Below are 26159 nucleotides of genomic sequence, written 5' to 3'. Positions count from 1 at the left end.
CCTACCCACATCAAATTCCCCGTGGGACACAGACTCCACCTACTGGAGGAAGACTCCAAGCAGTAGCCTCCACCTGCGGGACGCAGACTCACCCAAGCAGCCTCCACCTGCTGAATGCAGACTCCCCTCAGCACTCTTCCCCTACTATTTATAGCATAAGTGGAAATATAAAACATAACTTTTAATAATTATATTAAAAAGTAAAAAACAAAGTCACCCAAAGTGAAAGTAAAACCTGGGGTAGAGCCTCAACCATATAATGTAATGGCCAAAGAGACTTACAGACCCCCGTTAAGGATTCAAAAAACTCCGCTTACAGTGGTACTTGCAAAATAAATACAGACCAAGGTATGATACAGTGGGGCAAAAAAGTATTTAGTCAGTCAGCAATAGTGCAAGTTCCACCACTTAAAAAGATGAGAGGCGTCTGTAATTTACATCATAGGTAGACCTCAACTATGGGAGACAAACTGAGAAAAAAAAATCAGGAAAATCACATTGTCTGTTTTTTTTATCATTTTATTTGCATATTATGGTGGAAAATAAGTATTTGGTCAGAAACAAAATTTCATCTCAATAATTTGTAATATATCCTTTGTTGGCAATGACAGAGGTCAAACGTTTTCTTTAAGTCTTCCCAAGGTTGCCACACACTGTTGTTGGTATGTTGGCCCATTCCTCCATGCAGATCTCCTCTAGAGCAGTGATGTTTTTGGCTTTTCGCTTGGCAACACGGACTTTCAACTCCCTCCAAAGGTTTTCTATAGGGTTGAGATCTGGAGACTGGCTAGGCCACTCCAGGACCTTGAAATGCTTCTTACGAAGCCACTCCTTCGTTGCCATGGCGGTGTGCTTTGGATCATTGTCATGTTGAAAGACCCAACCACGTTTCATCTTCAATGCCCTTGCTGATGGAAGGAGGTTTGCACTCAAAATCTCACGATACATGGCCCCATTCATTCTTTCATGTACCCGGATGAGTCATCCTGGCCCCTTTGCAGAGAAACAGCCCCAAAGCATGATGTTTCCACCACCATGCTTTACAGTAGGTATGGTGTTTGATGGATGCAACTCAGTATTCTTTTTCCTCCAAACACGACAAGTTGTGTTTCTACCAAACAGTTCCAGTTTGGTTTCATCAGACCATAGGACATTCTCCCAAAACTCCTCTGGATCATCCAAATGCTCTCTAGCAAACTTCAGACGGGCCCGGACATGTACTGGCTTAAGCAGTGGGACACGTCTGGCACTGCAGGATCTGAGTCCATGGTGGCGTAGTGTGTTACTTATGGTAGGTCTTGTTACATTGGTCCCAGCTCTCTGCAGTTCATTCACTAGGTCCCCCCGCGTGGTTCTGGGATTTTTGCTCACCGTTCTTGTGATCATTCTGACACCACGGGGTGGGATTTTACGTGGAGCCCCAGTTCGAGGTGGTCTTGTATGTCTTCCATTTTCTAATTATTGCTCCCACTGTTGATTTCTTCACTCCAAGCTGGTTGGCTATTGCAGATTCAGTCTTCCCAGCCTGGTGCAGGGCTACAATTTTATTTCTGGTGTCCTTTGACAGCTCTTTGGTCTTCACCATAGTGGAGTTTGGAGTCAGACTGTTTGAGGGTGTGCACAGGTGTCTTTTTATACTGATAACAAGTTTAAACAGGTGCCATTACTACAGGTAATGAGAGGAGGAAAGAGGAGACTCTTAAAGAAGTTACAGGTCTGTGAGAGCCAGAAATCTTGATTGTTTGTTTCTGACCAAATACTTATTTTCCACCATAATATGCAAATAAAATGATAAAAAAAACAGACAATGTGATTTTCTGGATTTTTTTTTCTCAGTTTGTCTCCCATAGTTGAGGTCTACCTATGATGGAAATTACAGACGCCTCTCATCTTTTTAAGTGGTGGAACTTGCACTATTGCTGACTGACTAAATACTTTTTTGACCCACTGTATATAAAGTATTAACTGCGAAAAAAAACACTCATTTGATCAGCACCACAAACTTCCATACACTTGGTTGCATATCAAGACAATTATTAATATGTCACAATTGTAGCACGCAATATAGACAGTGCCACTGATCATTTTTAAATAGTGAAAATGGAACAGTCTCACCAGTTCCACGATACAGGCACAGGAGCAACGGATACTCTCTGGTCAGGGGATGATCCGGAAGTTTATAGGCAGAGATGACAATACCCTGTCAATCCCTATGGGGCTAACGGTAAGCTATCCCCAAAGCTCCTGCCCTTACAAGGGCAGTCCACATCTACCCCTGTATACACATGCCCTGCACTCTCCCTGTCACTTGGGAATAACTGACAGGGAGAGTGCAGGGCATGTGTATACAGGGGTAGATGTGGACTGCCCTTGTAAGGGCAGGAGCTTTGGGGATAGCTTACCGTTAGCCCCATAGGGATTGACAGGGTATTGTCATCTCTACCTATCAACTTCCGGATCATCCCCTGACCAGAGAGTATCCGTTGCTCCTGTGCCTGTATCGTGGAACTGGTGAGACTGTTCCATTTTCACTATTTAATAATTATCAGTGGCACTGTCTATATTGCGTGCTACAATTGTGACATATTGTCTTGATATGCAACCAAGTGTATGGAAATTTGTGCTGCTGATCAAATGAGTGTTTTTTTCCGCAGTTAATACTTTATATATCATACCTTGGTCTGTATTTATTTCGCAAGTACCACTGTAAGCGGAGTTTTTTGAATCCTTAACGGGGGTCTGTACGTCTCTTTGGCCATTACATTATATGGTTGAGACTCTACCCCAGGTTTTACTTTCACTTTGGGTGACTTTGTTTTTACTTTTTAATATAATTATTAAAAGTTATGTTTTATATTTCCACTTATGCTGTATTATAGATATTTTTCTAGTGGGACTCTCTGTACGATTGGTATTTGAACTACAGATATTGCTTTTTTCCACTCTTCCCCTACTAGCCTCTCCTTACTCGACTCAGCAGCCTCCCATCACTCCACTCAGCAGCCTCCCCTCACTAGCCTCCCATCACTAACCTCCCCTCACCCTGTGGGAGGCAGACAGCTCACTTGCCTTCCTCTGGGCCCTGTTGCACGCAGACTTACAGTCCCCAATAGCCTCCCCCTGGGCCCTGCTGAAAGCAGACTCCCAGTCCCCATTAGCCTCCCCCTGGGCCCTGTTGGACGCAAACTTCCAGTCCCCCTTGCCTCCCCCTGGGCCCTGATAGATGTAGACTCCCAGTCCCAACTAGCCTCCTCCTGAGCCCTGTTGGATACAGACCCCCACACTAGCCTTCCCTCATCAGCCACATGCTGCCAGATGAAGCCACCCAAAGCCTCTTCTCACAGGACGCAGTCACCACACTTCCCCTGTTCGCCGCCTCAGGACACCAGCCCACAATACGCACGGCACGCCACTCTGCTCCACAATGAGGAAGTGCGAGCAGAGTGTCACATGACGTCAGGACCATGATGAACCCAGACCGGCCGCAGCCTAAAGGTACAGTGCCCATTTCCGTCTGCCGGATGTATTAACAACACTGTAGGTGCATCTTTAAATCACCACAGTGTTGTTATGCATCTGGCGTGTGGCAGCCTTGAACTAAATGTCCCTGGGGCACAGTAAGAAGCAAAGAGAGGGAGGCCCGCCCGGAGCAGGCTGCCAGTGTGTTCAGGCCCCCCTTTTTGCTTCTGTTAACCAGGCCCCACACAGTAGTAAGGGCAGTAATGCCCTGATTGCGGCCCTGATGTTGACTTACGCTCATCTCAAATTTGCTCCAACCGAGACTGGAATAAGATACACTCAAAGGAGTATGCCACTCGCCCGATGCTCCTGATACATGACAATGATGTGTATGGAGAGAGTCTGACTCCAGCGTGTACAATGCTGGTCTTGGTGTATCTGGGCCAGAGGCTTTGTTGCATTTCTTTTTGCATTCGCCAGTAGTAATTCCAATTTTGTGTGTTATTTTTTATTGTTCCTCAACCTCCTTGATCTCAAAAGGAAAAAAAAATACCACCAATATTTTCGTGCTGCATTTTTCAATGCATCTAAAACACAAGTAAAAAAAAAAGCAATTTGTGAATGAGATTTTTGAAATCTGTTGAGATTTGACCCACTTACAAAACTGGATGGAAAAAATGCAGCAAAAACATACATGCGAACTGTCAAGTCCTCAGCATATTATAATAAGACTAGATGGCAGCCCGATTCTAAAGAATCGGGAGTCTAGAATCCATATATACTTTATTTATTCAAATGTAAGAATAATACAATTAATAAATAATAGTAAGAAAGAACAAAAAATGGCTGCACTCACCAGCTCTTGACAATTCTTGACAGTACGGCACATTTCTGATTGGTTGCCGCCTGCCGCGAGCGACCAATCAGAAAAGTGCCGCGCACCACGAAGGCATATATCTTTGTCCACCCTGAGCGGGTGTAGGACGCTGGTGACGTCACTTATCTCCGGACATTATCTCCGGACAAAGCCATGGAAGTTGGCACAAATTGCCGGAAGTAATATTCTAGGCAATTATATATTAGATTTTAATGTTATCAGTGTTTACCTTTGAACGTTTATATTGTATTGTCCTGTCACCAGCCATGTGTACGATTATCGGCCGAAAGCCTCTCTGGAACCAATAATCACCCCATGTAAAGGTATCTTTATAAGTTAAAGATTCAGAATACTATGACTTTTATCATATCCTGAACAGTCAAGTTTTTTATGAACCGTTAAGGTTTTCTGGTTGAAGTAAAAAAAACTCTGAGTGTTTACAGTTTGAAACCATAAAATGTTGAAAAATTATGTCATTCTTGAGTATATCACTCAATGGTGCTCATAAACGTGTCAAATTTGATCTATAATATACTTTAATATACGTTACTTTAATCTTTAATATACTTAAGAACAGGGCCCCAGACATCACACAGGGGGTCTGAAACACCGCACAGTGGTCCAAAATATCGCTGTGCTCTGCCTGGGGCCCCATATGCTGCCTGGGGCCCCTGTGCTCTGCCTGGGGCCCCATATGCTGCCTGGGGCCCCTGTGCTCTGCCTGGGGCCCCATGTTCTGCCTGGGGCCCCTGTGCTCTGCCTGGGGCCACTGTGCTCTGCCTGGGGCCCCATATGCTGCCTGGGGCCCCTGTGCTCTGCCTGGGGCCCCATATGCTGCCTGGGGCCCCTGTGCTCTGCCTGGGGCCCCTGTGCTCTGCCTGGGGCCCCTGTGCTCTGCCTGGGGCCCCATAGGCTGCCTGGGGCCCCTGTGCTCTACCTGGGACCACTGTGCTCTGCCTGGGGCCCCATATGCTGCCGGGGGCCCCTGTGCTCTGCCTGGGGCCCCTGTGCTCTGCCTGGGGCCCCATGTTCTGCCTGGGGCCACTGTGCTCTGCCTGGGGCCCCATAGGCTGCCTGGGGCCCCTGTGCTCTGCCTGGGACCACTGTGCTCTGCCTGGGGCCCCATACGCTGCCTGGGGCCCCTGTGCTCTGCCTGGGGCCCCTGTGCTCTGCCTGGGGCCCCATATGCTGCCTGGGGCCCCTGTGCTCTGCCTGGGGCCCCATATGCTGCCTGGGGCCCCTGTGCTCTGCCTGGGGCCCCTGTGCTCTGCCTGGGGCCCCATGTTCTGCCTGGGGCCCCTGTGCTCTGCCTGGGGCCACTGTGCTCTGCCTGGGGCCACTGTGCTGCCTGGGGCCCCATAAGCTGCCTGGGGCCCCTGTGCTCTGCCTGGGACCACTGTGCTCTGCCTGGGGCCCCATATGCTGCCTGGGGCCCCTGTGCTCTGCCTGGGGCCCCTGTGCTCTGCCTGGGGCCCCATGTTCTGCCTGGGGCCCCTGTGCTCTGCCTGGGGCCACTGTGCTCTGCCTGGGGCCACTGTGCTCTGCCTGGGGCCCCATAAGCTGCCTGGGGCCCCTGTGCTCTGCCTGGGACCACTGTGCTCTGCCTGGGGCCCCATATGCTGCCTGGGGCCCCTGTGCTCTGCCTGGGGCCACTGTGCTCTGCCTGGGGCCCCATATGCTGCCTGGGGCCACTGTGCTCTGCCTGGGGCCACTGTGCTCTGCCTGGGGCCACTGTGCTCTGCCTGGGGCCCCATATGCTGCCTGGGGCCCCTGTGCTCTGCCTGGGTGTAGGACACTGGTGACGTCACTTATCTCCGGACATTAGCTCCGGACATTATCTCCGGACATTATCTCCGGACATTAGCTCCGGACAAAGCCACGGAAGTTGGCACAAATTGCAGGAAGTAGTATTCTAGGCAATTATATATTAGATGGGCATTTCCTGAAGGAAATACATGGTGCTTGAACAGCGCTACCAGCTTTACAGCAGCACTTTTCACACACGGGACTGGGGGGCGCGCTTACTTTTGCACCCGGGGCCGGGGGCGCGCTTACTTTTGCACCCGGGGGCGCACTTTTGCACCCGGGGGCGCACTTACTTTTGCACCCGGGGGCGCACTTACTTTTGCACACGGGGGCGCACTTACTTTTGCACCCGGGGGCGCACTTACTTTTGCACCCGGGGGCGCACTTACTTTTGGGGCCGCACTTACTTTTGGTGGGCGGGGCTCCTCGGCCTCCGATTTGGTTGGTGGGGCCCCTCGTCCTCCGATTTGGTGGGTGGGGACCCTCGGCCTCCGATTTGGTGGGCGGGGACCGGCCTCCGATTTGGTGGGCGGGGACCCTCGGCCTCCGATTTGGTGGGCGGGGACCCTCGACCTCCGATTTGGTGGGCGGGGACCCTCGACCTCCGATTTGGTGGGCGGGGCCTCTCGGCCTCCGATTTGGTGGGCGGGGACCCTCGGCCTCCGCTTTGGTTGGCGGGGCCCCACGGCTTCCGATTTGGTGGGCGGTGTCCCTCTGCCTCCGCTTTGGTGGGCGGGGCCGCTCGGCCTTCGATTTGGTGGGCGGGGCTCCTCGGCCTTCGATTTGGTAGGCGGGGCGCCTCGGCCTCCGATTTGGTTGGTGGGGCCCCTCGGCCTCCGATTTGGTGGGCGGGGACCCTCGGCCTCCGATTTGGTGGGCGGGGCCCCTCGGCCTCCGATTTGGTGGGCGGGGCCGCTCGGCCTCCGATTTGGTGGGCGGGGCCGCTCGGCCTTCGATTTGGTGGGCGGGGCTCCTCGGCCTCCGATTTGGATGGTGTGGACCCTCGGCCTCCGATTTGGTGGGCGGGGACCCTCGGCCTCTGATTTGGTGGGCAGGGACCCTCGGCCTCCGATTTGGTGGGCGGGGCCCCTCGGCCTCCGATTTGGTGGGTGGGGCCCCTCGGCCTCCGATTTGGAGGGCGGGGACCCCCGGCCTCCGATTTGGAGGGCGGGGCCCCTCGGCCTCCGATTTGGTGGGCGGGGCCCCTCGGCCTCCGATTTGGTGGGCGGGGCCCCTCGGCCTCCGATTTTTCTGGGCGGGGACCCTCGGCCTCCAATTTGGTGGGCGGGGACCCTCGGCTTCCGATTTGGTGGGCGGGGACCCTCGGCCTCCGATTTGGTGGGCGGGGACCCTCGGCCTTTGATTTGGTGGGCGGGGCCCCTCGGCCTCCGATTTGGTGGGCGGGGCCCCTCGGCCTCCGATGTGGTGGTCGGGGCCCCTCGGCCTCCGCTTTGGTGGGCGGGGCCGGGCCCCTCGGCCTCCGCTTTGGTGGGCGGGGCCGCTCGGCCTTCGATTTGGTGGGCGGGGCTCCTCGGCCTCCGATTTGGTTGGCGGGGCCCCTCGGCCTCCGATTTGGTGTGTTCCCTGCCTGGGGCCACTGTGCTCTGCCTGGGGCCCCATATGCTGCCTGGGGCTCCTGTGCTCTGCCTGGGGCCCCATATGCTGCCTGGGGCTCCTGTGCTCTGCCTGGGGCCCCATATGCTGCCTGGGGCCCCTGTGCTCTGCCTGGGGCCCCATGTTCTGCGTGGGGCCCCTGTGCTCTGCCTGGGGCCACTGTGCTCTGCCTGGGTGTAGGACACTGGTGACGTCACTTATCTCCGGACATTAGCTCCGGACATTAGCTCCGGACATTAGCTCCGGACAAAGCCATGGAAGTTGGCACAAATTGCAGGAAGTAGTATTCTAGGCAATTATATATTAGATACATAAAGGAGGAGAAGCACAATGCAAACAGAAAATGGCAAGGAATAAGCCATGTGCCATCCATACCCAATCATCCATACACAGGCAAGGTTATCAAGATTAGGAATGTCAAGATGGCAGCAAGAACCTTCAGCAGGCCCCTGGCTGCCATGGAAACATACCAGTAGACCATCAAGGGGGATGGATAAGAGCATGGCGATGGGTGTCTGAACAGGTGTGCCACCTCCTTTCCTGCCTTACGCACTGGTAGCTAACCATGTCTCAAGGTACTGATCATGTATGGTGATGGGACTTTTACACTTCCTGGGGCATATTTCACAAGATGGGTTAACATCATTATAGATCTGGGAGTCTTAAGGTGTAGTCAGCTGTTCTATGCTAGTGTTATCAATTACTTCCATCTAAACTTTATATCAATCTATTAATCAAGTGTATACTGAAATCATTCATCACTTTACACTTTACTTACCCATCATATTGTCTAACATCATACTTATTTTATTTGTATGCCATTATTATTATTATTATTATTATTATTATTATTATATTTAGGATATTTTATGCTACAGGTGACTGTTCACAAGTGTGCACATTATTTATATATTGAACTCTTGGCTTTTATATACGGTAATTGCCAATTAGGATGACAACTTCAAGGGATTTTCTTGCCTTCTCCTAGGGATTTTTTTTAATCCTTATTGTGGATCTATCGCCACTCTTTTTCCTAAATGTGTTTTTAATATTACCTTTCACTACCACATTTTTAATATTTTCTATTATTATTTATTAATAAACTTTACTCATTTATTATTCTATTACTCTGACTTGCCCCCTTGTTGTCTTTTTTCGTTCATCGGGTTTATTACTTGTATCATAGCTATTTGTAGTATAGGAAAAGTTAATTTTTGGTTTGCGTAGGGGTTTTATTCACTCGGGTGCAACGGGAGGAAAACAGGAAGCTTGTTCCTTTAAAAGTTAATGGGTTTACTGATTCATAAACCCAAAAGCAAAAACAGAAAGCAAACAGCCTTTAGATTAGGCAAACAAAATACCAAAATGTCCATAGCAGGGCTCTGCTCCGCCAGGCCTCTGGGCACAGAGGCTGGGGAAGTGTCCAGTATTCAGGATCAGTCTGGAACCAAACACACTCCAATACATAGTCTGCTAACCACACCAAGGTGAGGTATGTGGGTAGCTAGACTTGCCCATCTCTCACAGCTACCCGTAACCCGGTCCTAGGTGCAACAAACGAACCTTTTAGTGCTTTCATGCACTGGAGAAAATACTCCAGGTTACATCACAGAGAAAAGCCATCTCTGTGACACATACCTCCCATTCACTACACGACCATTAGCCACACTACATCTGTAATAAAGAACTATTGTATATTACAGTAAAATGAAAGGGAAATTAAGAGAAAACAGTGGTGTTGTCAGGGCGCTGCCAGGAATATGGCCTTGTGCTGTGTACAACTCAATAAGATGGGCAATTCACATCCCACCACCTCCCCAATTACCTTGCAGTCTCACACAGGGAGTGCTCCCTTTTTCTCGCTCTATACATAAAAACACGAGTCTTTTCTCGATCCGATAAATTGGTTGTATTTGGACTCTCAATATTTGAAGAGGTCAAGTAGGTAATCATTGCGATTAAACAGCAGCAATCAGAGGTAGCTCCAATTGCTGCTACTAGAAGCAGGTCTGTCAGCCTAACAAGTATTTTCCCACCAGCCATCTAAAATGTACGAGGAGCTTTATCCTGACGTGCCAATAGAGGGTAGGACCACCAAAAGTACATAAGGTAGCATGGGCACAAACTCTTGAAGATGGCACGTGAAACTTCCATTAAGTTGTATTTTAACTTTAAGTGCAGAAGTATTTTAGAAAATAATACTATAATACTTTAAAAAACCTCCTGTATCTTTCCACATGGCTCAGCTTTAATAACAGCTTTCATGGCATCACCAGAACTGTGTCGCAGATTACAAAGATATTGCCTCAAACTTCAAGCCAGGAGCAATTTATATCTGTTTTATGTTTTAATGCTCAGCTAATGGGCTCCAAGCTGTAGAAAGCATATCCTGACTTGTTTTCACTAACTTTTGGAAGGAAATTGTCCCGTATTCATTCTTCATATTGTTTGATTCTGTTTATCCTGCAATCATGCTGCTCTGATAGAAGCTGATGGAGTGCCACCAAGAAGACAATTATTGGATACAAACGAGTGTTAAAATGATGATTTCTCTAAAAACGCTGCTTAGCTTTAGAATAAAATTTATTGGCACTAAGGAACCTGTCACTGAAATCTGCAGCTCACATTTAGAGCAGTATAAGCATGTTGATAGGTTCCCTTTAACCGATGCTAGTTGTGAAAATGAACATACCTTATCATAGTAGTATTGACCGGAATCATCTGTTGAGTTCCCTTTCTTGATGGTATCATAGGTATCTAAAAACGTCTTGTCCACACCTTCAAGTGGATGTGAATATAAATGATTTGACACCCCATTGGGAGAACTAGGATATGAACCTTGACTGCTCAATTGATTTTCTTTTGGACTGTATTCTAATAGGTTTCTAAAATATCAACAGTAGAAATAGATGGAAAATTTAGTGTGCTACATACAGAATGATGCAGACAAAACAATAGAAATACTATACTTAAGATATTGAGAGGTCTCTCTTTATGGGTCTCTAACTGTCAAATTGAAAAAAAAGATTTTGTTGCCCAAAGCAAGTAAGAACCTAGTTCTCATTGTGAAAACGGTAAAGGGATTGTCTGCTATTTGGACAACCCCTTCCTAAATGTTGTAGCTCCCTATGGAAAATTAAAAAAAACAAAACCTTATACTCAAGTTTGGCCATGTTTCAAAAATGTTGGCACTAAGCAGATATCCGGGTGCTCGTATGACATAGTTATGCCACGTGAATGCTGCAGCCTATCAATGGTCAGTGATGGGCTGCAGCATTCACGTGGCATAATGTCAGGAAAGTGTCGGGTGACATTGCTGAAACAGCAGAGGTGCAAGAGGAGAATATACATTTTTTCAATTATTTTACATGGGAGACTACAGCATGTAAAAAGGGGTTGTTCAAGTACTTTTAAAAAAGTTGTGCACTACTCGGAGCAACCCCTTGTGAATACCTATGTGTCCCCTTTTTAAAGTAACACCTCTTATCACCTCCGGTGTCAGCGCCGCTCAGACTGTGTTGGAATTGGTTCTCCCAGGGATCGCATGACATTGTTATGTCACGCAATCCCTGCGGCCAATCTGCTCTGGCTTCACTATACCCTCGTTCTGATCACATACATCCACAGAAAGTGAAAGATGGGAGAGTGAAGCAACCGCTGATTGGCCGTAGGGATCGCATGGCATAACATTGAAATGTCTCACGATCCCCAGGAGAGCCAGTGCTGACACAACTGGAATGGGACAAGGCACCAAAGGCAAGTATAGGTGATATTTTATAAGGGGAAATCATATGGATTTAGAAGGGGTTGTCAGAGTAGTGGACAACTCCTTTAATCTATGAAGCTCAACAAAAAGATTGATGTATTTATAGATTTTATTTTATTGCATAGATATATTGAAAGATATGGAATTCATATTTATAAAACCATTGTGTCATTTTTAATGATAAATGAATATACTGAAAAAAGTCTGAAGTGACTTTTCTTTACCTCCCAAGCAAATTCATCAATAGATTGTCAGCCCTATTGATGATTTTAATATAACCTACTCTTAATGAATGACTATCACTATCATTCTGCCCCAATATATCCAACCTATAACACAAGATGGATCATCACTTACTTTGGAGAGTCTGCATCTGACAACCTAAACAGAAATAAAAGAAATAGTGAGATATGTTTTTCCTCAACAATCGCTGATCTTTTATATAACTACATTATTTTTTAACAATACAATTGTATGTTTTATTCAATTTATGTATATCATTATTTAGTCAGCTATCTTGACTTAGCTTCTATTACTGCAGTCACATAGGCATTTGACCTGTGCTTAAACTAAAAACTATCGTGAATGATGGATCCTGTTATTTGTACACACTGGAGGCGATACCTGCCATTGTCATTCTGCCTCTGATGATTCTGCGATAAATGCAGTTCTCAATAGAACAGGTAATATTAGCTTAAGGCCAGGATCACAGGACCCATTTTCTCTCACCCAAGAAAACTGGTCCGATTATATGATCAGAGTGCGATCTGCTTTTCTCAGTCATCATCTGAGTGCAGTTCAATGTTTTGCCTACGCCCATAGACATGAATGGCCGAGTGCCATCCAACTATCAGTGGCACCTCATGCATGCTGCACTATTTTTCCTTAGACCAAATCAGTCCACAGAAAGAAATGCACATGTGCAGTGCCTCATTGAATTACATGGGACAAAATAACACTATTACGGAGGTATGCACGAGTCCTAACATTACGGTAAGTTAAGTGATCAGAGCAAAAAATTAAAAGATTTTAGGGTCTTCTAAATGCAGATAGTGATAGGGAAAAATTATGAAAAAAGAGGACCTATCACCAGGTCAAAAGTGACCGGTTTTTGCTCCTATTTTGTAACCGCTGATCCTGAGTAGTCAGTTTTTTTTTGGTTTTCTTAAATTCACCATACGGTTCCAGACATATGGGCCTTTTTACTTAGTTGATTTGTTTATGATCTTTACCAGTTGGTCACGCTGTAATAATATAAAGTAGCCTAAACATATGCCCACAGAGTATCCTGTGAGCCACACCAACCTCGGTAAACACGAGAAAAATTATCACTGAACAAAAAGAGCCGTAATTCTGGGACCATAGAGTGGATTTAATAACAAAAATAATAATAATACATAGGGGAAGAGTGGGAATAAAATAAGAAAAAAAAAGATTATTTTCAATTTGTGAGAGGTCCTCTTTAAGTAAAATAGCAGAACATTATCGAATGACAATTTCCCTGTAAAATGAAACATGACTATAAATGATATACGAGTAGATGGGTGTTTCACCCACATTCTGAAAATAACAAACCCCCTTCACACATCACCGATGAATTGTTTTTTTTTCGCATGGTGCTGTATGTGACTGTGAAATAGCATACATTGTTTGGTAATTGCATTGCTCAATGCTATGCTTAGCTTACAAGTTGCACAACAGAACGGCATGTACACCAGCCTTGTGTTAGCATATCGCGCTGGAGTGCAGAAACAATAGCCCCAGGAAGACTTCTGTCTCAGCAATTACATCAGAAAAACATTTAAGAGGAGCCCAAGGATGCATGACCCAATGCAGAAAGCTGTGGCTGGACACTTACAGCAACACGTCCAGATATGTGTAGAGATGCACCGTTTTGTGGCAGGATAGCTTTCTGCACAGTGGTTTGGTGTCTTGGTAAGAAATGTTACAACTACCGTATATGTGAGGGTATGTTCCCATGGTCAGCAAACGCTGCGGGTTGGATGCTGCATACATCTGCAGCATCCAACCAGCAGTGGCCAGATGTTACAGCATAGTGGATGGGATTTCAAGAAATCCCATCTAGACTATGCGATCAGAGACACGCCTGCGGCATCCCTGTGTAAACGAACATGCGGAGCAGCGTCTCTGCAGCATAAATTACCCATAGACTATCATTAGATGCGGTAAAACTGCATTATATTTATAGTCACATCCGTATTAAGTGCGGGAACGCAGCTTACTACGCACGTGAACCAATTTAAATAATGTCTTACCTTTTGTCACAGCCGGAACTTCGTGTCCACTGCAGTTCTTGCGATGAGATCAGCTGACCACGAGAACTGCCGTGCACATGATTGCCGGGGTTATCTCCGGTCACTTGCCAATGTCTCACGGTCAGCTGATCTTAAGAACTGCAGCGCAGGTGACCACCGGAGACCGAGTTATCTCCGGTGGTCATCTACAAGCTCCGCTGTGTCTGGATGTCAGGCTGGATGGTGGCATAATGCCACCGTTCAGCCAAAGGCATCCAGATGTAGCAGAGCTGAATTCGCTGTGGGACATTACTGATTATCTTCTCGGTGGACAGGTATAGTATATTGTTGCTTTTTTATTTTACTTTTTTTTTTTTTTTTTTTACAGGAGATCGAGTGCTTCAGGGAATTAGGCGTTACAATAAATATGGTTTAATTTAGAATATTAAAGGAGTCTGTGGTGTCTTTATTTCAATTAAAGGATTTTATTCTGGCCGTGTCTTTATTTACCATATAACTATAGGATTAGTAATGGAGAGGTGTCTTATAGACACCTCTCCATTACTTAGCCATGGGTTTGATGTCACCGGACAATACAAAGGTGACATCAACCCAACAAATATTATGATGCCTGCCATCACTACAGGGCAAGAGGGAAGAAACGAATAAAGTGCCGCAATTGGTGCATCGTTGGATGTGCCAATGGTGGGGCGGCTGCAGGCTGCTATTTTTAGGCTGGTGAGGGCCAAAATCCATAGGACTAGCCAGCCTGAGAATACCGGGCCGCAGCTGTCTGCTTTTTCCTTGGCTGGTTAACAAATATTTTTTTTTTCAAGGGGATCCTACTATTTTTGCTAACCATCCAAGGTAAGCAGACTGCTGAGACCTGATATTATCAAGCTAGTAAGGTTCATGGATATTGGATCCTTACCAGCCTGAAAATACCGGGCTGCAGCTGCCTGCTTATTCCTTGGCTGGTTAACAAATATAGGTGGATCAAACGTTGTTTTTTGTTTGAGGGGATCCCACTATTTTTGCTAACCATCCAAGGTGAGCAGACTGCTGTGGCATGGTATTATCAGGCTAGTAAGGTTCATGGATATTGGATTCTTACCAGCCTGAAATACTAGTCCCAGCAGCCTGCTTTACTCTGGCTGGTTAACAAATATAGGAGGACCCCACGCCGTTTAAAAAAAAATAAAAAAATAATTAACCCCTTCACGACATGTGCCATACTAATACGGCGCATGTAGTGTCTCCCCCTTTGATATGGGCTCCAGCGCTGAGCCCAAATCAAAGCCACGACATGTCAGCTATTTTGTACAGCTGACATGTGCGTGCAATAGCGGAGAGTGAAATCACGATCCACCCGCCACTATTAACTAGTTAAATGCTGCTGTCAAACGCTGACAGCGGCATTTAACTAGCGCTTCTGGCCATCAGGCCAGAAATGCGTGCATCACCGACCCCGTCACATGATCGTGGGTCAGCGATGTGTCGGTATGACAACCAGAGGTCTCCTTGAGACCTCTATGGTTGTTGATACCGGCTTGCTGTGAGCGCCACCCTGTGGTCGGTGCTCATAGCAATGCAGTAAATATGCTACATAGGAGCGATCTGAGCATTGCTTCTATGTAGCAGAGCCGATCGAGTTGTGCCAGCTTCTAGCCTCCCATGGTGGTTATTGAAGCATGACAGAAGTAAAAAAAAAAAAAAGTTTTAAAAAATATGAATATATATATATATATATATATATATATATATATATATATAATAATAATAATAATTTTATTTATATAGCGCCAACATATTCCGCAGCGCTTTACAACTTATAGAGGGGACTTATACAGACAACAGACATTACAGCATAACAGAAATCACAGTTCAAAACAGATACCAGGAGGAATGAGGGCCCTGCTGCTCGCAAGCTTACAATCTATGAGGAAAAGGGGAGACACGAGAGGTGGATGGTAACAATTGCTTTAGTTATTTGGACCAGCCATAGTGTAAGGCTCGGGTGTTCATGTAAAGCTGCATGAACCAGTTAACTGCCTAAGTATGTAACAGTACAGACACAGAGGCTATTAACTGCATAAAGTGTATGAGAACATGATGGAGGAACGTGATTATGTTGTTGTTTTTTATTAATAGGCCACACAGGGATAATTAGGTTAATGCGTTGAGGCGGTAGGCCAATCTGAACAAATGAGTTTTTAGTGCACGCTTAAAACTGTGGGGATTGGGGATTAATTGTATTAACCTAGGTAGTGCATTCCAAAGAATCGGCGCCGCACGTGTAAAGTCTTGGAGACGGGAGTGGGAGGTTCTGATTATTGAGGATGCTAACCTGAGGTCATTAGCAGAGCGGAGGGCACGGGTAGGTTGGTAGACTGAGACCAGAGAGGAGATGTAGGGTGGTGCTGAGCCATGGAGTGCTTTGTGGATGAGGGTAGTAATTTTGTACTGGATTCTGGATTGGATGGGTAGCCAGTGTAATGACTGGCACAAGGTAGAGGCATCGGTGTAACGGTTATATATATATATATATATATAAGTTTAAGATCACCCCCCTTTCACCCCATTCAAAATAAAACAATAAAAAAAATCATACACACATATTTGGTATCGACGAGTTCAGAATCGCCCAATCTTTCAATAAAAAATAATAATAATTTTTATAATAATAATTTTTATTTATATAGCGCCAACATATTCCGCAGCGCTTTACAACTTATAGAGGGGACTTGTACAGACAATAGACATTACAGCATAACAGAAATCACAGTTCAAAATAGATACCAGGAGGAATGAGGGCCCTGCTCGCAAGCTTACAAACTATGAGGAAAAGGGGAGACACGAGAGGTGGATGGTAACAATTGCTTTAGTTATTTGGACCAGCCATAGTGTAAGGATCGGGTGTTCATGTAAAGCTGCATGAACCAGTTAACTGCCTAAGTATGTAGCAGTACAGACACAGAGTGCTATTAACTGCATAAAGTGTATGAGAACACGATGCAAGGAACCTGATTATGTGTTTTGTTTTGTTTTTTTCTATTTTTAATAGGCCACACAGGGATAGTTAGGTTAATGCGTTGAGGCGGTAGGCCAGTCTGAACAAATGCGTTTTTAGGGCACGCTTAAAACTGTGGGGATTGGGGATTAATCGTATTAACCTAGGTAACGCATTCCAAAGAATCGGCGCAGCACGTGTAAAGTCTTGGAGACGGGAATGGGAGGTTCTGATTATTGAGGATGCTAACCTGAGGTCATTAGCGGAGCGGAGGGCACGGGTAGGGTGGTAGACTGAGACCAGAGAGGAGATGTAGGGTGGTGCTAAAAAAAGGATTAACCAGATCACTAAACGGCGTAGCGAGAATAAAAATTAAAAACACCAGAATTACCTTTTTTGGTCGCTGCGACATTGCATTAAAATGCAATAGCGGGCGATCAAAAGAACGTATCTGCACCAAAATGGTATCATTAAAATCGTCAGCTCGGCACACAAAAAATAAGCCCTCACCTGACCCAAGATCCTGAAAAATGGAAACGCTACGGGTATTGGAAAATTGCGCAATTTTTTATTTTTTTTTAGCAAAGTTTGGAATTTTTTTCCACCACTTAGATAAAAAATAACCTAGACATGTTTGGTGTCTATGAACTCGAAATGACCTGGAGAATCTCAATGGCAGGTGAGTTTTAGCATTTAGTGAACCTAGCAAAAAAGCCAAACAAAAAACAAGTGTGGGATTGCACTTTTTTTGCAATTTCACCACACTTGGAATTTTTTTCCCGTTTTCTAGTACAAGACATAGTAAAACCAATGGTGTTTTTCAAAAGTACAACTCGTCCCACAAAACAAGCCTTCACATGGCTATATGATGGAAAAATAAAAAAGTTATGGCTCTGGGAGGAGGGAAGCGAAAAACAAAAATGAAAAAGGCCTCCATCATGAAGGGGTTAAAGAAGGGGCCTCTATGCTTTCCTCCACTTCCTGTGTCATGTATGTCCGGCTGTGTCACAAGATTCACCATTATATAAATTAGTTCATATGCGTAGTAAACTGCACTACTACACCTAATATGCATGTGATTAGGAAGATAGATGCGGTTTTACTGCATCTAATGATAGTGAATGGGTAATTTACGCTGCGGAGATTGAGCGTCTCCACTACATAAGTAGACAAGCTATGGTCTGGAAAGACGCTCCACATGTCCGTCTCCACAGGGAAGCCACGGGCATTCGTGCACGCATAGTGGGCATGGGATTTCTTGAAATCTCATCCACTATGCTGTAACTATGCTGTAACATCTGGCCACTGAGGGTTGGATGCTGCAGATGTATGCAGCATCCAACCCGCAGTGTTTACTGATCATCAAAACATACCCCAATATATCTGCAAACAGGAAATCACTTTTTTTTTCCCTTCCCAGAAGCCAACTTTCAATTAGCTTTATTTCAAGTGACAAAAAAAACCCAGCATGCAATGAAAAAACGCATGCGGAAAAAACGCATCAAATACGCAGGTGACCTGCCAGTTACCTGAGATGAAGATTTGATGCAGATTTGACCTGCGTCAAATCCTGAGCAAATACTGAGCCATTCCTGATCGTGGGAACAAACCCTAAGGCTTCATTCAAATGTCAGGGCTTTGTCTTGTTTTTCAAAAAATGGCACGAGTGTCATCAGTGTATCGAATGGGAGTTTTATCAGTGTATGGCCTGTGTGCCAGCCTTTACCATCAGTATGGTGTAAGGAGGTGGCGGTTACCCTTACGAACCTCCTCTTTCCTGAACATTATGTGTGTGTCCAATGCGGCAGCCTGATGGTTCCCTAATGTTGAATATTGTTCTGCCACATATTAATGTGTAAAGAGTAACGTTTAATGTGCTGTGTTTGTTATGCTTATGCTGTGTATATTGTAATGTGCTGTGTTTGCTATGCACAAGCTTAGGGACAGAAAAAATTAAAACGTTAAATAGGGGGCCGGTCTAAAAGGAGAAGGATTTCCTGATTCTGGAGCAGACGCCCGGGCAACTTGCCCAGGATGCTCTGCACAGCTAGGAGCAGAAGGTGACCAAGCTGCTGCACACTGCTGCTGCCAAAGTCTGCTGGGCAGCGTAGATGGGCCTTGTTGCTAACCGGCTACCAATAGTTGTGGAGGACACCCCAGGAGGGGGAATAAAGGGCTGCCAAGGACTGCCGGACAGTGGAAACAGGCACTGGGACTTTGAGAGTGCCCCAAGAAGGAATGTTGGTTCCCAGCATCTGGAGGGGAGCTGACAAGGCTGCAGTTCTAGACAGGGAAAGAACAGGAAAGTTTTACCTCATTTATCTCATCCCTTTTAAAAAGTTCATTAATGTTGGAATTGGAGAGTGACGTGTAGTGTATCCGGAGGACGCCGTTCCAGTGTTGGAAGCAACAGTGTGTTAGAGGTAACTAACTGTGCCTCAGGGCTGGGACTATATCTGTCTTTCCATGTGAAAGGGGAAGGAGTACATATGGAGTGTTGCTTATGGACTCTGTCATGACTACCACCCCGTGCCACCTTGTTACAATGTCATCACCAATTTTCACGCATTGCAATGTTAATCACGGATAGCACATGGACTGAAAGCAGATGCCATCCATGTTACAGACATGATTTTCATGGACCCACAGACAAGTATTGGAACTCTCCATCTATGACTCCGGAAAATGATTCCATGATTATGGCATATACACGTGGTCTCTGAAAAAACACAGATATGTGAATAGCCCCAGAGATTATAATGGGTAGGTGTTCTATCCATGAAAAGCTGAAAAGCGCAGATAGCACGTGTATCTGCAGCACAGAAGTCTGGAGGAGGCTCATCAGGTACATCACGCCATGTAACAGGCCTCCAATCCCTCCTGTGCACAGGAAGTCCACTAGTCAGCATCTGTCAAATTGAAGAAGAGAGCAGAGAAACTCAAGAAAGAGGCTAAAAGTAGTTCATGGCTCCTAGTCCTGGATTATACTGGAAAAATACCAATAAGAAGACAAGTAGAGACAGATGCTGGTACTTGTCTATGTCCTCACCAGCACTTCTTTCAAGTTGGAATATTAGGTTGAGTCTCAATAGAGTACTCAAATCAGAGGCGGATCCTGAAGGGCCCTTCTGCAGGACTTGAGTTTGGGCCCCCCTATCAAGCTACACCCACATAAGCACGATATAATACGCACATTATCTATTTACACATTATTGTACACACATGCAGAAAAGCATATATATAATAGACACATTGACATCATTGTGATGCACTTGTTCGCATGACTAGACAATTTTTTTTCATTTATTCATTCATAGTTGTAACAGCCATATCTATTACACTGGTCAACAGCATTTTTGGTGCCAAAGATATTTCATCGAATTTAGGGTATTTTTGGGGTGCTGATTCTGAATATGTCATCAGTTTTGCCAGATTGGCTCAAGTTTTTGAGATTTTTGGTATCTTATTTATAGCACTTGTTGGTAAATGCGACGCATCATCTCATTAATTTCTTTGGATTAGTACTTGAACTGAGCAGTTCTCAATATAGATTTGTGTTAATTAGTGTTCTAAAAGTTTGTTCATAGCTTGATTTTTGCACTAACTTTATGTTGTTGTCTGTTTTCCAGTGAAAAGCATGAACTCATCAAGAAGAAGTTGTCTTAATGATCCAGACTCATTCTGTTACATTTGTGGTGAATACACACTGCCAAAACATAGAAGAAACATAACAGACTTCGTAAAAAAAAGTGTATTTTGCCTATTTTGGGGTTATGCTTGGGGACCAAGACAAGTTTTGGGCACCACACATAGTGTGCAAAGCATGTATCGAATTATTACGAAAATGGAGCAAAGGACAAAAAAAAAGCTTCAAATTTGGTGTTCCAATGGTGTGGAGAGAGCCAAAAAATCATCATGATGACTGTTATTTATGGTAAACACAGGTACAGGCACATCTTCACAATGAGGGACAGGCCTTCTTGCAGATTCCATGTTACTCCCATTTTCGTTTCTTATGCTTATTGAATCCTTGCACTTGCACTGCACAGAAATAACAGTCATCATGATGATTTTTTGGCTCTCTCCACACCATTGGAACACCAAATTTGAAGCTTTTTCTTTGTCCTTTGCTCCATTTTCGTAATAATTCGATACATGCTTTGCACACTATGTGTGGTGCCCAAAACTTGTCTTGGTCCCCAAGCATAACCCCAAAATAGGCAAAATACACTTTTTTTACGAAGTCTGTTATGTTTCTTCTATGTTTTGGCAGTGTGTATTCACCACAAATGTAACAGAATGAGTCTGGATCGTTAAGACAACTTCTTCTTGATGAGTTCATGCTTTTCACTGGAAAACAGACAACAACATAAAGTTAGTGCAAAAATCAAGCTATGAACAAACTTTTAGAACACTAATTAACACAAAACTATATTGAGAACTGCTCAGTTCAAGTACTAATCCAAAGAAATTAATGAGATGATGTGTCGCATTTACCAACAAGTGCTATAAATAAGATACCAAAAATCTCAAAAACTTGAGCCAATCTGGCAAAACTGATAGCATATTCAGAATCAGCACCCAAAAAATACCCCAAATTCATTAAAATATTTTGGACACCAGAAAAATTTTTTTTTTTTGTTGACCTGTGTTATTTGTGTGTCACTATATAAAGATTTTTTGGGGTAAACTAGCTGTAATTTTGGTATGTGCCATTTTAACAAACGCCTATATATGTGCTACAATTCTATTAACTTTTTTATTTATTTAATGGAGAAAAAAACAGTTTTTTCTGTTATTTACTGATCACCATAAATATACTGTAATTTGTTTAATGTACAGGTTGTTATGATCACAGAGATGCATATTTGTCTATTTTCTGGTTTGTGATGTTTATTTTTAAAAGTGCATAAAAAAAAGTGACTATTACTATATTACAGATATATAGAGATATACTACCGGTACTATATAAAGATGTATCTCTTTGTACCAGTGCAATCGCCTTAAAGGGAACCTCTCAGGTCCCTCACACTCCCCAAACCGCCACCATGTGCTTATTCTTATGCAGACACCCTGCCTAAGAAGCCCATTGTACAATATAAGTGATTTAAAAGAGAAAGCTAAATCTCCATTTCTAATATGCTAATTAGTTTCAGATTAGTCCAGGGGGGAATTGGTTTCCCCAGACTAGTCCTTCCAGTTATCGTGTTACCACACCCCCTTCGGGTGTGACACTCATTTCATGCCAGCGCAGCTTCATAGCACGCCCATCGCAGTGTGACTTATATACCAGAATGTGCAGGGTGGAGGAAAAGAGGGATGACATATTTAAAGACATACATATAGCTTTTACGGATAATACAGGTAGAATTAAAGAAGATATTAGAAGGCTAATAAAGTACTCTTTTTAGTGTTAAATCATGATGTCAGGTTCCAACACATTGGTGGAAAAAATGGGAATTGTATCGTTTTTATTTTTCCATCAATGGACCTGTGCGAGCGTTCATTTTCTGAACAGAGAGCTGTATTTTTTATTGATATTATTATTATTGGTTGCATAAGGCTGATCGCTTTTTACTGCACTTTCTTGGGGGATGTTGTGACCAAAAAGAGCAATTTTGTTTTGTTTTTTTTTTCACTTAAAAAAATTAACAGAAAATGTTGTAATTTTAATAGATCAGACCTTTACTGTACAAGCAAAATCAAATATATATTTAAAGAAAGAAGAAAATGTGGCACTCACCAGCTTGCGCTGTGATAATTAAGTCCTTTATTGCACCATAGTGTTGACTGAGGACATCATAATGACCCGTTGAAGCGCAGTCCGCGCGAAATGGCGGTCGTCCTCGGTCACCTTGCACCCTCGCATATACCTGCAGCTGTTATTATGATGTCCTCAGTCCGCGCTATGGCGCAATAAAGAACTTTATTATCGCAGCACAAGCTGGTGAGTGCCACATTTTCTTCTTTCTTTGTATATGTTGCTCTTGGACTGCTAATCAATGTTGAGCACCACAAAGCTAATGCAATATAACACCTGATAGTGTACAGGGAACTTTTGCTGCTGCAGCTACAGAAAACTGCAGGTGCCGTTATACTTTTCTCTATGAAATTTATCAAATATATATTTATTTTTCATGTTGGACCAAAGTTATTTGAATTTTTATATTTTTTTTTATTTAAAGAAAAACTTTTTTAAAAACCTTTTTAGTGTGTTAGAAAACTGCGCTACAGTACTATAAATGATGTTCTCCTAGAAAGCACGGCCATAGGTTGATCTTCACAGGAGGACAAAGATGGCAGCCTTTAGCAGGCACCTGGCTGCCATGATAACCCACTGGCACCCTGCGAACTCATTGTGTGGTAAAGAATGGGAAATGGAAGCTATACTATTATGTCCCATGTTGCAAAATGGGTAAATTTATATAAAGAATTTTAATATTGTTTATATTATATACTAGCTGAAGAGCCCGGCATTGTCCGGGCAGCATAGTAACTAACTGTGGTTAGTTATAACAAATTATAACGATTATATTGCACATAAAAACATTTCACATCATATATTTAACACTACAGATCTGCAACACAAATTAACTAAATGATTACCCAAGTATTGATAGTATTTTATTTTTAACTCATTCAACAGCCTTTTGATAAACAACATTTTTGGATTTTCCTTCTGGCGCAAAATTGACTATGAGAAAAGCATTGAAATTTCAAATCGATCCCTACTACTTTCAAGGATTGTCCCTGAGCCTTGTTAATGGACATTGCAAATGCCAGTCGAACTGGAAACTGAAGGCGTTTAAAATCAAAAAGCAAATCAGATGGAATGAGTGGAATTTTTGGAATGAAAATGTCCTCTCTTTTGGCACATCCTGTCAAAATAGTTGCTTCAATTACATGTGTAAACAGGTTATTAATCAAGAGTCTTGTTCCATTACACAACTTTGGTGGATCTAAATTTCTCAACAGCAGAATAGGTGCTCCAGGTTTTAGAAAGAGTTTATGCGGAGGAAGTCCTTGTGGTTCCAAGGAGTTGAGGAACTCTATTGGGTAGAATAATGCTTGATCTGTGTCTGTTACTGTATCCAGTGACTTGTAGGTAGTGCACATACCTGGAAGGAGAATTTGAAGATTGATCTTGTATACCCTATCATATTTCGGAGCTAGAATAACACTTTCACACAGCCAGCCAGACTTTCTGAAGTTGCATTGAATGTTTGGAAAAACCTTTTCTTTTAGCTCCTCAATCGACGGAACGATGAAGAAAAAGTTGCTTGGAAACCTTATCTGTCCAGTGGTTGAATTTATTGGTGCCTTGCCATCTCCAATAGCCAACAGCTGGCTTGAGAACAGTCCAATAAAAACATCGGCTGTCATGTGGACACTCATGCTTGTGTTCAGCGACATTTTCTTCACTTGTCTCCAAAGGTATGATGCTTTTAGGCAGGCATTGAGTTCATCTGCAGGGGTAGATTTTGGTATAACGGGTAGTGTTTGTCGAAAGTCACCTGCCAAAACAACAACTACACCTCCAATGATAGAATTGTTTCCATGCAAGTCTTGCAGCAGTCTGTCCACTGCTTCCAGAGCCCTCTTGTGTGACACCGTGCATTCATCCCAAATGATGGCACTGCACTTTTGAAGCAGTTTGGCCTGTCCTGATCATTTGGCAATGTTGCAAACTGGGCTGTCACTGTGTGACAGGTTAAGTGGTAGCTTAAATGTCGAATGTGCCGTCCTACCACCAGGTAAAAGTGTAGCTGCAATTCCAGAAGATGCCACTGCAAGTGCAATCTTTGGTTGTTGCCAAAATTGTGCTAGGAGCAAGTTGATTAAAAATGTCTTTCCTGTTCCACCTGGAGCATCTAGGAAGACAACCACACTTTATTTGGTTGCAGTGAATCTTAAAATTTGGTTGTAGGCGTTTATTTGGTCTGGTACCAACAGTGGCTCACTGTGAGAGACAAATGCTGTGAGTTCATCAATGTGGTAGTTTGTTTCTCTGAAAATATCCCTGCACACTTTGTTAGCTTCCTGATTTCTTGTTGGAGTAGGCAAGCAAAGTAGGTGTAATGCTTTTCCAGACATTTCCATGCAGTGGTCCTCAAGGAGAATTAAGGTTTTGTTGAAAATGTATTCGGTGAAGTTGGTAAGTTGCTGTGGATTTTCCTTTTTAACCTGCATGAGGATGTCCTCACTGAGATCAGTTTTGAACTTTGTCCAAATGTAAAGGGGATTTGAAATGTTACAGGTTGTTAGAAGAATAGCAAAGAGGTGTCTTAGTCGCTTTGGGGTTTGTGTGGCTGCTGCTCCACAGAGTCATGTCCCAGTTTGCGTCATTTTCCAGAAGTCCTCATCTTTAGCAAGCTTCCATAAATGTTTCACAAACATGGCCTGACAGTCTTCAAGTCAGAAAATGATGTTGGACCCTTGACAACATGAAGTAACATGCGCAGGTAGAAGCACTCTGCATATGACGGATGAATAGTGTAGATGCAACCAAGATTATCATTTGCGTTGACTCCTGGATGGCTTTCAACATCAAGTCCATGTCTCCTCCATTCCAGTGTTTTTCTGGATGCGTTCCAAGTGTAGTACTTTGGTAGATCACAGTAGAGTATGGTTTTTGCAAATGTATCTTGTTGATAAAGTTCAAAAAAATGCCAAGAGGGTGATCTTAGGTGGTGTTTGAAGCTGCTGGATCAGGTTTGCCAGGTCAAAGTAAATCCTTTGTCCATGTTCCAAGTGAACACTGAGATGCATAACTGGTGGGTAGCGCTCATGAATGGAGAACCTTAGTATTTTCCAAACAGCTTCTTTGCGGCTGATGTACCTGCCCATCTGGAATGCCTCTACTTCATCAATAGGTCCATTTTTCTGGAGTTCTAACACTGCTTGATCACTTCCTTTGTAGACATATTTGCATATGTACTTTACTGATTTCACAGAGTGGCAAGATTCGACGTTCAATTCTGCACTGTTGATATTGTCAATTTCAGTGGGAAATACTTTTTGCTTCAGCCAGATCAATATATGGTAATGAGGAAGGCCTCTTTTTGCCATTCTACTGAATACATCCAGCACTGTGTCTCACCAAAAATGTGTGCTTTTGTAATCAGATGAACCATTTTTGCAAGTTTTCTTTTGAAAACTTGTGCAATGATGTCATGGCGATGGATAGTTTTCTGGCCTGGTAACAGGTGCTCTCTGATTTCCTCTCAATTAGGATTGTAAGTAAAGGTAATGAAAAGATCTGGATGGCCAAACTTTCTTACGTAATTCATCGCTTCCTGCATGTATTTAGGCATGTGTCTTGGGCTTCCAGTGAAAGTTGATGGAAGGATTACCATTTTACCCAAGTCGTTT

General features: G+C 44.1%; 1 protein-coding gene across 6 annotated transcripts in view; it reads right to left on the bottom strand.

The window, feature by feature from the left end:
- PTPN3 (protein tyrosine phosphatase non-receptor type 3) overlaps positions 1 to 26159 on the bottom strand; it is a 530936-nt gene that overhangs the window by 79042 nt on the left and 425735 nt on the right. For all 6 annotated transcript variants that reach the window (XM_077269560.1, XM_077269564.1, XM_077269563.1 and 3 more), the window contains 2 exons: positions 11880 to 11903; positions 10449 to 10641 (listed from right to left, as the gene is read on the bottom strand). In XM_077269560.1, coding sequence (XP_077125675.1) covers positions 10449 to 10641; positions 11880 to 11903 — 217 coding nt within the window. The remainder of the gene's footprint in view (positions 1 to 10448; positions 10642 to 11879; positions 11904 to 26159) is intronic.

This window comes from Ranitomeya variabilis, chromosome 6 (genome assembly GCF_051348905.1).
Source record: "Ranitomeya variabilis isolate aRanVar5 chromosome 6, aRanVar5.hap1, whole genome shotgun sequence".
In the NCBI taxonomy this organism is placed as follows: domain Eukaryota; kingdom Metazoa; phylum Chordata; class Amphibia; order Anura; family Dendrobatidae; genus Ranitomeya; species Ranitomeya variabilis.
This window is presented reverse-complemented; position numbering and strand designations above follow the sequence as displayed.